The sequence below is a fragment of the Zeus faber genome (genome assembly GCF_960531495.2).
Source record: "Zeus faber genome assembly, chromosome: 2".
Classification (NCBI taxonomy): domain Eukaryota; kingdom Metazoa; phylum Chordata; class Actinopteri; order Zeiformes; family Zeidae; genus Zeus; species Zeus faber.
In genome coordinates this window covers 32,918,147-32,931,816 of record NC_137189.1, presented here as the reverse complement: position 1 = coordinate 32,931,816, position 13,670 = coordinate 32,918,147, and the positions used below count along the sequence as shown (strand labels likewise).

Genomic DNA, 13,670 nt, shown 5'->3' with positions numbered 1-13,670 from the left:
CCTAGTATAGATATATTGAAGCTGAAAATACATGTGAATGCGCAAAGGGGGTGATGCATGAACGTTCCAACTGTCATATCGCAGCCAAAGTCACAAAGTTCAAACTGTACTCTCAAATTGACTTGCAACTGTGAGACAGTCGGGTCAGTGCAGTCTGCTAGCTGCTCAGATTTACAACAATTAGCTCCATTGGCATAGCTTATTAACGATTGTGAGATCACCAGCTATGACATGGCCCCGTTAGCTGTGTGTGTGTTGGGCGTGTGTCTGTGTCTGTGTCTGTGTGTGTGTGTGTGTGTGTGTGTGTCTGTGTCTGTGTCTGTGTGTGTGTGCTGTCAAGGGGCAGAGCGATTACAGCGCTTCAGCATTATTATGTATAAACGGCGACAACTGCACTGTTTTCTTAGCCCGAATTTATTTTAAGGCTATGTTTGCCGTTTTTGAACCCATCATTTATAACTTGTTTTATTTAGAACTATGATATTTACGACATCTATAAGTTTCTGATTTTTCAGAGTTTTATTGACTGTTCATTATGAGCTCTTTTGGATATATGCGCGCTAAAGAGACTAGAAACAGGAAGTTGTGCTGCTTCCTACTGCTAACCTGCCAACATTGCGCTTTGGATCTGAGTTTCCTGTTATCCAAAAGCAGATAAAACATTATTTTATGGCTCATACGTTTACCCCATTGTACTACATTTAAGCACAGTGAGAGTCTGCGGCAGAGTGGTAAATTTTGTGTGTGTGTGTGCGTGTGTGTGTGTGTGTGGAATGTTTAGCGGTGGATGCCTGCATTCCACTCGGCCACGCCTCCAGACGCAATGGGTGCATCTCCATATTTAAATCTGCTTTTAGTGAAATTTACGGAAATGACAACAACGTTAACAAAAGCTCCCCTTTGGCCTTTGATTTAAAACAGGTGTGTGTGTGTGTGTGTGTGTGTGTGTGTGTGTGTGTGTGTGTGTGCGTGTGCGTGTGCGTGTGCGCGTGCGTGCGTGCGTGCGTGTATTCAGTCCTCTGCAGGTCTGAACAGGCCCAGACGAGTGGCTGTCAGTTTTATAAGCCAAACCTTCACATATTATGTGGCCTTTTCTTACTTGATGAGTCGTTCGGTTTTCCAACTTGTCGCTTGATTCACTTTGCGCGTAGCAGAACAGTGTGTTTTTATTTTATGTCTCCTAATGGAACGACATAGGCGCGTATGGAATGAAACCGTGCGTAATGGAAACCCTCCGCGCTGCCCCAGGTGATACACGGTGCTGGGGGCCGGGGCGATGGTGTGCTGCTGCCAGAGCCCAGAACACCTGTAGAGCCCCGACGGAGGCTCTTCCAGAATAATGCGTCTGTTTGTATTTTTGTATTATTATTATTTTATTTTTTTAACTTTAATGAGCATAAAGCTGTCACCGAGCACACGGAGCGGCACTCTGTGTATGTGAACGTATGCGCGCAACGTTTTTATGAAAAATAATCAATTTCTGCTGAAACACTGCATAATTTTTTTTGAATGTTCATTTTCAGATTTGAACAATTACAAGGCTTGAAGTTAAATCAATGAGTCCATATTCTGCTCTGATTGAAGCTTTTTCTTTTCAAAATTCAATTGCTAAATAAAGATATATTGTTCATGTCAATTCATGCATCCATTCATCTCATTGCATCATGACATGTAGTAGGCCTGGCCTACAAGAAAGAGCAGTTTATGTTGTTGTATCCAGTATTGTGTTGGTCATACTATAGAATGATTTTTTGCTCGTGTTTAGTGAATGACACAGAAAATAAGGAATTAAAAAAAACAAAAAAACGCAATCGCAATATTGGTCTGAAAAATCACAATTACATTATTTTCCCAAATTGTTCAGCCCTAGAGTGAATCAGTTTTTTGATGTCAAAATGATTTATTTCACCAGACTGCAAGTGTGAACAATTCACATTCTATAGGAATAATGCCAAGGACGGCACTGTTGTGTTGTGTATGAAATTGAACTGCACGCGTCAATATGAAATGTATTATGGAATTACTAGGGAGAATTGGCACAATGGTTGTCGATTAAACCTTCATATAAAGGCCGTAATGGGAGCTAACATTTTAACAAGGCCTGGGTTGGGGAAAAATAGTGAACCTATGCTTTACCCAAGCCCGCAAATGTAAAGTGAGCCCAACTGCTAACTGGACGCCAAAAAATTGTTTGTCCAGAGCCGTTTCCAGCCCCACCATTGGCATTCTCCCTGGTAAAACCTGCTCTTCTTTTGGGCTTGTCGTGAGTGTCAGCCTGCTTGCTCTTGTGTTGGCCGCTGATGATGCCTTCCCCCTGCAGTTACTTGGCAAACCACCACTGGCAAAATACAGAGCTCCGGTTCAGCCAAATCTAAAAATATCTTGCGAATAATATGAATAAACAAATCGATGAGTTCATGAATGTGTGACTATAGACGCCAGTTTAATAAATGTATATTAAACAGAGATCTAAAGTCAATTAATGTGGAATGTAGCTCACAAATAGCAGAGTGGAAGAATTGACGTAGTTTTTTTTTTTTTTATCACTACTTTCGACATTTTTTAGTTTCCCAAATGTATTTATTATTATTATCTCTATTGTTTTTGCTGGGATTTTTCGTTTTTAACCTTCTCTGCGTTTTTTGAGCTAAAAGTATGCGGAAACATGACAATCGCAGTAGGCAACGACATGGTCGAGGTCCTGTTAGAACCGGGACATTTCAGACGTCGTGTCTTTCAAGTTCGATCAACATCTATGTACATTTGCAGCAGAAACTTGTGAAAAACTGTCATAGTTTTACCAGAAGTAGAAGAACGTTGAGGCGTTTTGATTCGTTTCAGGAGCGGGCCGCTTTGTGACATCAACGGAAGTTACGCAGTGAATGTTCAAGCTTAGTTTCTCCGAACTCATTCGCATCCAGCCACCTGCGATACGTCACGGAAAACTTGAGCTAATGCTGCGTTTAAAGGAACCTCGGAAAAAACTGTAACTCGTGCTGCGTTTCACAAAACCGCGAAAGCTATAAGCGGTCACAGAAGGCGTCTTCGCACCACAGGAAGTTCTTAGGAAGTATAAATTTATGTTGCATAATGAAAGATTTACCTTATGTAATAAACCTAATGTTACCGCTGCACGGTAGCAGACGGCCAAATGTTGTAATAATCCATCCAATGAGTAATTTTCCATACTGCTTATGGCAATATTTTACGACACAGTGCTTTACGTTGCTTGCGAGTGCATAGGAGCAAGTATGAACAAAGATGGTGAAATGCGGCGCTTGACGAAATTACTCATTGGATCGATTACCACAACATTTTGGTCGTCTGCTGCCGTGGGGCGGCAACTGTAAGTTTATTGTATATCATCGTTTTCTTTATTGTTCTTTGTTTATTTTTAGGTTTATTTCTGGTATAGTGTTTGTCAGGTTCATTTTACTCGTTTATGGTTTGTTTTTTTGGTTAAGTGTATATTTTCAAAATGTTCTATCTTCTAGTTACATTTTAGCGTTATTATATATTGCCCATTTTTCAGCAAATTTTTTGGTTATTGTATTATTTATTCAAATCTTATTGCACATATTTTCCTAACTTTATCATTTCGCTCATGGCCTGTCTGTCTCTCTTCAGGCGTGTGTTCGGCCCGGGTGGTGTCGGTCTCTCCGGGGCCTCTGATCCGGGTCCAGGGTCAACCCGTCTCCATCCGATGCGACGTCGTGGATTACCAGGGCCCTCGAGAGCAGGTAGGTGGGCTCTGAGTGGGTCTGGATGGCAGTGAGTCTGTCTGGGCAGCTACTCCAATTTTTTTTTTTATTCCACTTCAATGTCCTCCACACACTCTCCACGTTGACTGGTTTCATCTGGGGTGGGGAGGGAAAAAAAACCCTGGGTTACCAGATATTGGTGGCTTTGGCTTTATCTGGCAATCCGTCCCTGAGAACCGTTCCTTGGAGCAGTTTGGTTTTTGATGATACCTGCGATTTTAATTGGGGTTTGTCCTCTAATTGTCTAAGACAATCTTTCTTTTACAATCTGATTTATTTTGGTCTTATTAAAGCTCCTGAGCAAAGTGCAAAAGGATAGCAATAATTGAACACAGATGTTCATTTTTGGCGCTTGTTTTGACAGTTTTTGCTTCTGCTAATGACAGCTTGCCAGTCAACTGATATTACTTTACATTTGTTGGCTCATTCAGGGTTTATTAGTTTGCAGAAAATAATTTTGTTGAAAATAATGCAGCTGTTAGATAGATGGATAGATAGATACTTTATTCCCCCTTGGAGGCAAATTGCAGTGTAAGAGCAGCTCACATTAAAACAATTGCCAATAATAATAAAGCAATAAAAAATAAAATGGCAATATGCAACAAACTTCAACATTAACTATAAGCTAGAAAAATGTGAACATATAAAGAGTTCTTACCAGCTCCTTGAAGTTTCTGAATTTCTTCCTCAGAAATGTTAGTACTAATACCTTGAAAATAGCCCATTTTGTGCTGAAGTACTTGAAAGACCCTTGCAATAATCATGATTGAAAACCTGTGGTGTGTGTGTGTGTGTGTGTGTGTGTGTGTGTGTGTGTGTGTGTGTGTGTGTGTGTGTGTGTGTGTGTGTGTGTGTGTGTGTGTGTGTGTGTGTGTGTGTGTGTGTGTGTGTGTGTGTGTGTGTGTGTGTGTCTATAATAATTTAATTTGTTTTGCATGAAGTCCTTGAAACTGAAGAAACGGTGCTTAACGAAAAAGTACTCGAAAGTCCTTGAATTTCATTTTGTAATACCAGAATGAATCCTGTATAGAATTAACCGTAAAATGTGCAATAAACAAACAAATAATAGATGTCACCGGCTCATCTGGCAACCTAAGGGATTTTTTTTTTTTACCTCGGCTTTGTCCCCTAATTGTAGTATCAAGTGTAAAATATGAATCTCTCTATCTCTCTCCTCCTCCTCCTCCTCCAGGACTTTGAGTGGGCCATGCAGCGGGAGGGCCAGGCGCCCATCAACGTCATCTCCACCTTCGACAGCCGCTTCTCGCACGTCTCGCTGAGCGGGCGCGTGGCGGCAGGCGACATCTCGGTCGCCCGCCTGGAGGACAACGCGGTGGAGCTCCGCGTGGCCGAGGCACGGCCCTCCGACGGCGGGAACTACTCCTGCAAGACGCCCAGCACCGACTCCATCGTCACTGGGAACTACGAGGCCCACATCCTGCTCACCGGTAAAGTAGTTTGCGGCGTCTTCTTCGTTAAGCTTACGTTCCTGGGACTCAAGCGCCCCTGGAGTCGGAGGGGAAGTGTCTTTCATTGATTTCTGGAGATTGTTTTCAGACTTTGTACTCTATCCTGTGATTCAGGGGTCAACTTGGGTGGTGTATTATTTTTGGTCAGTGCCCTCCAGGTGTGCCTCGAAAATGTTTCAAATTCCACTCACGAAGTACATAGATAATGGTAACTAGCTCTGGTGTTGCAAGATCAAAATCGCAAAGGCTGTAGTAATTAATCAAATTCATCAGTTCCAGCAGAACAGCAGCTCTGTGTTCACCACAACAAGTTTCACACTGAAAGTGAGAACAATAAGTAGTGATGAAAGGGTCTACTCTTTTGAGATTCGGTTCTTTGGAGTCACAGAGTGTAAAGTCAAGAGTCATTAGATTTTCAGAATCTTTGTTCGTTGATCCAGTTGGTCGAACGTACGGTGAGCGAGGGCGGACTTCCAGTTTGGCTCTACTCTGGCGAGTTGTGAATGGAATTTTCACAGGAATAATTTCTTTTGGTGGAATACAAAGAGTAAAGGTGTCACATATAATATGAATTATGACAAATGCCTAGACTGTTTTTATTTTTACTTTTTTACTTTAAATCAGCCCTCAGTAATTATTTTCGGTTTCGTCGATGATTCGATCTTTTGCCGGAGCGACTCCTGAGTCATTTCAACGATTTATTCGCTACGAGCTCATCGTTTGCGAGTCTTTTATCACTAACCATTAGTCGGCCATAAAAATAATTATAAGCCACGGTTCTATGTGTTTGTGACATTTTGTGACACAGATTTCGATTTTTACTTCCAGAAAGGATTTTACTTTAACTCAAGTCTGTTGGTATTGAGCCATTTTGGCCTTTGGAACACAGGGTGTGTGAAAATGACAAGGGCCAGTTAAGTCAACTCGGATGACTAAGATAAGTAACTTATGACTACATCCCTCTGACTTCACAATTCTCTAAATCCTAACTTTGTGGAGTAGTGATGGGGGGGGGGGGGGGGGATTGGGTTGAGGATAGTGAATTCTGCAGAGTCTTGGAGGTCAATTCTAAGTTCTAGATATTGTCACATAACGAAAATTCCAAATATTCCATGCATGCTCCATCAGGCCATTCCATTTCCCAGGAGAGATTCAGCTCAAATGTTCCCTTGATGCACTTAATGTTCCCGCTGTGAGTGTAATATGATCTAAATTACCATTCTGCCATTAATTATTCTAATAGTCAAAATCCATGAACCATGAAATGATTTGGTGTGTATTGTTAATTATATAGCGGACCTGTATTGCTAGACCTGTTGTCTTGATGGAGTCATAGTTTGAATGTGCTCTTTTGTTGTTTATTTTAGAGAGAGAGAGAGAGAGTGTGTGTGTGTGTGTGTGTGTGTGTGTGTGTGTGTGTGTGTGTGTGTGTGTGTGTGTGTGTGTGTGTGTGTGTGTGTGTGTGTGTGTGTGTGTGTGTGTGTGTGTGTGTGTGTGTGTGTGTGTGTGTGTGTGTGTGTGTGTGTGCGCGCGCAAGGAGCCGTCGGGGAGTTTTCAGTACAAACATGTATACAACCGCACCGTTCCATACCACAGGATTCACGCTATTATAGGCTAATGCAACTGCTTTCACACACCGTATTTGAGAGCTTATTGTGCATAATCACCGGGTGTCATGACATGTCACTGCATATATGTATGACCGTATGTATGTGACAAAATAACCTCTTGAATCTTGAACGTTCTCCCAGACGTGGGCGGGAGCAGATGTCAGGTGGGAGCTTTTGGCTTTTGTCGAGAGAAGGAGTTGGATCCAGAGCGAGAATACAATATATAGACATATTAATATATATAGTGTATATATTAGTGCTAGTGATACGTTCATGGCCTTTTTTAATGGCGAAAGGACTGTGACTACTTCCTTTGTACTGTGAATGTGTATATATATATATATATATATATATATATATATATATATATATATATATATATATATATATATATATATATATATATATATATATATATATATATAATTATTTTTTTTGCAGGTGTAGCTCTTGTCTGGCAGCATCCACTAATAAGGGGAACACATCTAGTTCCTGCATGTTATGAATACTTCACCTTACTCAAAATAACATAAAGAAAGAAACGAGACGTAGTTAGTGTGAGGTGTCTTATCAAAACCCATGGGTACTGCTAACTGCAAGCTAATGAGCTAGCTGGCGCCACTGGAACCCTAAATAACATAACTCGTAAATAACAAGCAGTTTTTTTGTGTGTGTGTGTTTTTTTTGTACTATAAGACAAAGGCATGATATGTCTTCTGTCTGTGCCGTGAAGAAAATCACAAGTTGGAAAAGGTTTGCCCTAAAAGGTAAAAGGTGCAATCAGCCAGATGGAGAAGATAATGAGCTAATTAACTAGAGAAGCTAATTAAAGTCAGCCGTAAAAGGCGGAAAAAAACGATACTCGCATGCCACCCGTCCCTCCAAAAATGCCCAAAAAAAACCCCAAATAACTAAAAACGTATGTTTTGGATCAAAGAATACGGTGCCTTGAAAATGCATTCACCCAACCCTTTTATTTTTCTACATGAGTGATTGTCACAACCTGAGGTTTTGGTCACTTTGACTTTGATTATTTTTTATTTGTGAATCACTATTTCTGGGCAAAAAAAATAAAAACTATTAAACTAAAATAAATTTAATGGTTGAATTTTTTTTAATTATTATTATTTTTACTCATCATTATTAGGCCCGCAGGGCTGGATCACTGTTATTGCGCATTGTTTTTTTTGCTTAGATTTGTTTTTTTTGTCACTGCTTATTTTCGACAAGTATCTGAAACAGGATAACTGCAGCCAATCGTACAGACCAGTAAGGCTGGACCCGACTCAGAATTCTGTCTGTCAAATCGGATTTGACTGTTCAATGCAAATATTCGGCGGGGGCGGGAGTGAGACTCCCCTCTCCCTCAAGTTATTTGGGGTCTTTGGGTCAGTCGTTTAGTTTTTAGGTCTTTGGGGCCACGGGTGATCCGCGGCCGTTAAAGGTCAGGACATTTGCTTTCCTTATTTGAAGTGTCTCCAGTGTCGTCCTGCTGAAACAAATTGATCCTGGACACTGGAGGCTGTGGAAACGGGACAACCCCAAGCTCGTTAGCTTCATAATGCACCATCATGTTCACACACACACACGCACTCTTTCTCAGCATCGCTCCCCTGATACCTTGTTAAATTTAGATCAGCACTAACAAGGTGTGTGTGTGTGTGTGTGTGTGTGTGTGTGTGTGTGTGTGTGTGTGTGTGTGTGTGTGTGTGTGTGTGTGTGTGTGTGTGTGTGTGTGTGTGTGTGTAAAAATTTCAGACGGTAATGTAAATTCTGTACGTGTGTGTGTGTGTGTCTTAATGAGGTCTATGTGTTGCCATCAGATGTATTTGTGTGATTTACGCTACGAGACTGCGTACGTATCCAAACTCACAAACGGCTACACGCTCACACACACAATTGGTGTCTCTGTATATTTCGTGAGTGATGGGGCCGAGTTTTCGGAGCCTATATTCTACGTTCAATTATCGTCCGTAGAATCCATAGCGCGTGTGTGCGTGTGTGTGTGGACAGTCAGTTCTTGAAGTTGATGTGTTGGAAGCAGGAAAAATGGGCAAGCGTGAGGATCTGAGTGACTTTAACAAGGGCCAAATTGTGATGGCTGATGACTTGCTCATAGCATCTCCAAAATGGCAGGTCTTGTGGGATGTTCCAGGCATGCAGTGTGATGCTCTGGTCAATGTTCTGTTGGGTAACCTTGGGTCCTGGCATTCATGTGGATGTTCCTTTGACAAGTACCTCCAACCTAAACTGTGTTGCAGACCAAGTACACCTCTTCGTGGCAACGGTATTCCCTGATGGCAGTGGCCTCTTTCAACAGGATAATGTGCCGTGCCACACTGCTAAAAATGTTCAGGAATGGTTTGAGGAACATGACAAAGAGTTCAAGCTGTTGACTTAGCCTCCAATTTCCCCAGATCTCAATCCGACCGAGTATCTGTTGGATGTGCTGAAACAACAAGCCTGATCCATTTTGGCCCCCACCTGGCAACTTATACTGTCTTTCACACCAAATTTAGCGGGTCTACCCTGGTCATGTTCGACATCATGAACACGTCGCAAAAGGGGCATGTCTTGTGCCTGTGGAATTGGGAATAAAACCGTAGAGAAAAATATGACATAAAACTGTAAAACTTGAAAAATAAGTATTTTGAGCCGTTCAAAATAATTTGATGGTTCAACACTACGATAGAAGCAGCATGGAGCACCAGAAACATGGAGCATCCATGCCGCTGGTGCTCACTTGCTCACCAGTCCTTCAGCGGCAGGGAGTGGTGACCAGCTTGCGGCGATGCTGGAGTAATTCGTAGCCGCGCAGCGAGTGTTGGGGTTCTCTGCTGTGCTCCCCACGGTGCCATCCCCACACTCAACCTTTCAGGGTCCCCCATGTGGGACTGATTTTGATTTTGGATTCTAAATGGGATATGAAATTATGGAATGATGCACGGATATTCCTGTCTATTTATGAGCCAGCGTCGGGAACTTCAACATGCATCACATCACGCCGGTTAAGAGGGCAAAATTAGCCTGTCGACCCGGTGGTCCTGTTCACATCGGAGCCGATCGGAGGTGGAGCCAATTAAAACCTGGGTCTATTGTTTTTCCTCTCCCATTGATGACATGAGGGTTTCTTACTGGGTTTTTGTCGCAGTGGGAAAGGGTTATAACAGGACCTATAGGATCTGCCGCTAACATCTTGGTGCCAGATACCACAGAACACCTTCAGAGGTCGTCTTGTCGTTGCTGCTGGTGCTGTTGTTGGTGCCGCCAACCTTATACCTAAACTTAACCTTTGCTTACCTTATACCTCAACTTAACGTAACCTTATACCTTGACTTAACCTTATACCATCTCTAACCTGAGCGACCTTTCCGGTTCCGGTGAGAGCTACCACTTCCGGTTCAGGTGACGTCTTTGCGCGTGCATTGCTGCTGTTGTTATTAATGTTGTTTTGCTGCTGTTGCTGCTGGTGTCGATGTTGCTGCTGCTGCCGTTTGTTGTTGTTTCTGTGGCTGTTGTTGTTTTCTGTTGCTGTTGCTGCCACTGTGGTTGGAGTCGCTTTTATTGTTGTTTTTGTTGTTGCTGTTGTTTCAGGGGCATTCTTTTGTAATGACCAGCTGACAACTATGTTCTCTCTTTCTTTTTTGTATTTCTTTGTAAAGCGCATTGTGTTGCTTTGAAATGGGCTCTATAAATAAAGTGTGATGCGACTTGACTTGACTTGTGGAATCCATGCCTCAATGGTTGCCATTTTTAGACACCTTTTTATATTTTGAGTAATTTATATACTATTATACGTCAGCAGTTATGTGCAGCTTAATAATGAAAATGTGAGTAAAAATAATGGTGAAAACCTTTATTACAGTAACCGAACAAAATTGCATTGTAGTTTGTGTTTTACCCGATACTTAAACAGAATTTGAATGTTCAGAGGGCTGAAGAGCTGTGATAACACTAACTCCTCTGGTCACACTTGGCCTGTGTCTCTGTCTCTCTCTTACACCCTCATACGGTATATATGCTCACCACACAGACAATAAGAATCTCAGCAGTCCTGTTTGTCTAGTCATTGTTAACAACTAGTGCATGCGCATTCAAAATGTAAGACTTTCTTAGGCATTTTAATGGAACAGTTTAACTAAATGTAAATGATTTAGTCCTGTGTTCTACAATGGAGGACGAAACTGCCGGTTAAAGTCATACACCCAGGGAAAGACACTTGTGTGACTCAGTTGCTGACCCCTGAAGCCCTGCCCCCCCCCCGCTTGCTCACTGTTTGCTGTTTACTGAAACTTTATTAATATTACACGTGTCGTGTGACCAAATTCAACACTGTACGTCCTTGGGTCCCCAGCAATACACCCACCAAGTGTGAAGGAGATCAGATGAACGGTTGTCGAGATAATCAAAGGTCAGACATCCATCCATCCATACAGACAGAGATTCCTGCCTTTATAGCTAAGATGGTAAATTCAAATTAGTATCGTTCCATTTAAAAGTAGCTCTCCACCAGATGAGGTCTGAGCCATGCTCATTGTCAATGCTGTCAAAGATAAGAACTGGTTATTATCTTGTAATGGCTGTATGTTGACAAACTTGACCAAATTGACTAGAAAAAAAGATTAAAACTAAAGACACGACACACACACACGTGTTTTCCGAGCCCGTGAACACAGCATGGCTTCCTGCTTAGGAGTGCTTTCAACTGGAGACTAGAGCTGTGTCCAAGTCTTAGTTGTAGCGTAATATCACAGAACGAGTCCACTAGTTAATAGATCGCGGATGGTGTTGTTCTCTCGGACGGGTAAAAAAAGTGTGTGTGTGTGTGTGTGTGTGTGTGTGTGTGTGTGTGTGTGTGTGTGTGTGTGTGTGTGTGTGTGTGTGTGTGTGTGTGTGTGTGTGTGTGTGTGTGTGTGTGTGTGTGTGTGTGTGTGTGTGTGTGTGTGTGTGTGTGTGTTGAGAGATGGGAGTGCAAGGAGAAGCAGCCAGAAACACACAACATACCTATTTTACTTTTCTCTAAGTTGTTAATATATGTCTTATTTAAATTTTGCTTTTATTTTTTTTTAACAGTGATCAAGAATTTAATTTAAAAATAATAATAATAATAATAATAATCCTGTGCCGCGCATGGTATCGCGTCACTTCTAACGTGTGTTTTGGAGACCCGACAGAATCGCCGGGTATTCCTCCTGGTGAAAGATTGTGAAAAGCAAGATTCCCGATCACAAGACAGAAAGTTGTGTAGTGTGAACAGTGCAGTGATCTTTGAAAGTCATGTCATGTGTCCATGGCATAAGTCGTCCTCTTACATGCCTGAAATAAAAGGCTTGTGTGAACGGGTCGCCCCCATGAGTTGTATTTAACAAATAGATTGTATAGCCAATTTTTCTTTTACCATGCAACAAACTTTTTTTTTTGTACCCAAAACATTTTAATAGTATTTTCTTTTAGCTGTTTAACTGAAAGTATTAATCGGTAAAAATTCTTATTTTCAGTTAACGGTTAATCAGTTAATTATTAACATCCTTAATATGTTTGTTATCTAATAATAAAACATACACACAGCATTCCATTCCATTACGAGTTATAAGTCTTCAAAGGGGAAGTGCCCTTGACATGAACACACACACACACACACACACACACACACACACGCACACACACACACACACACACACACACACACACACACACACACACACACACACAGTCTAGGGTCAGTGTACGGCAAGCATTAAAGATTCAAAAATACAAATAATAAAAAATATCCTGTGTGTGTGTGTGTGTGTAACAAATAAACCTCTTGAATGTATATATATGTCAATATAAGATAGTTCTCTCTCTCTCGACACCTGAAAGCTAGTCTGGGTTTTAAGTCTTTTCTTCCGAACGCGCCGAGCACTACGATGTACTCGACAGCCTGGTAACAAAGAGCGTTTCCTTTCATTGTCTCCGAACTGCCTTGATTGACAGGTTTCATTGATAGCTTCATAAAGAGCATTTTAAAGAGAGAACACACACAAAAATAACATTCTTGTACTTGTATCAAAGTGAGTCCCAAGTAGATACACCTGGTTAGCAGAGTTTCTGTTAGAAATAATTGCTGCCGGTCAACATGTCGTTGAAGATTTCAATTTCTTGGACAAATGGGAGTGATTCCAGTTCAATATTATCTTTGTTTATTGAGCTTAAAAACAATTGATAAGCGTTGTATCTTCTTCTTCCGGCTGCTCCCGTTAGGGGTCGCCACAGCGGATCATCTGCCTTCAATGCCTTCTGTTCTGCGCATTTTCCTCCCTGACACCAACCGCCTGCATGTCCTCCCTCACCACATTCACAAACCTCTTTGGCCTTCCTCTTTTCCTCTTGCCTGGCAGCTCCACCCTCAGCATCCTCCTCCCAATGTAACTCTCATCTCTCCTACACACGTGTCCAAACCGTCTCAATCTGGCCTCTCTCACTTTTCCACCAAACTGTCCAACCTGAGCTGTCCCTCTAATGTCCTCATTCTTAATCCTGTCCATCCTTGTCACCACCAATGAAAACCTCAACATCCTCAACTCTGCCACCTCCAGTTCAGCCACCTGCCTTTTTGTCAGTGCCACCGCCTCTAAACAACATAGACAACAACGTACAACAAAGCTGGTCTCACCACCGTCCTGTAGACCTCCCCCTTCACTCTTGCTGAAACCCTTCTGTCACAGATCACTCCAGACACTCTTCTCCACCCACTCCACGCTGCCTGTACTCTCTTCTTCACCTCTTTCCCACACTCTCCGCTGCTTTGGATGGTCGACCCCAAGTACTTGAACTCATCCGCCTTCTCC

The 13,670-nt window shown here is 42.0% G+C and overlaps 1 protein-coding gene across 2 annotated transcripts in view; it reads left to right on the top strand.

The window, feature by feature from the left end:
• LOC307245655 (prostaglandin F2 receptor negative regulator-like) overlaps positions 1-13,670 on the top strand; it is a 72,230-nt gene that overhangs the window by 3,189 nt on the left and 55,371 nt on the right. Inside the window, exons 2-3 of one of the 2 annotated variants that reach the window (XM_080021301.1) lie at positions 3,628-3,740; positions 4,954-5,209. The exons of the other annotated variant lie outside the window; for it this stretch is intronic. Coding sequence (XP_079877427.1) covers positions 3,628-3,740; positions 4,954-5,209 — 369 coding nt within the window. The remainder of the gene's footprint in view (positions 1-3,627; positions 3,741-4,953; positions 5,210-13,670) is intronic. 2 annotated transcript variants of the gene reach the window in all.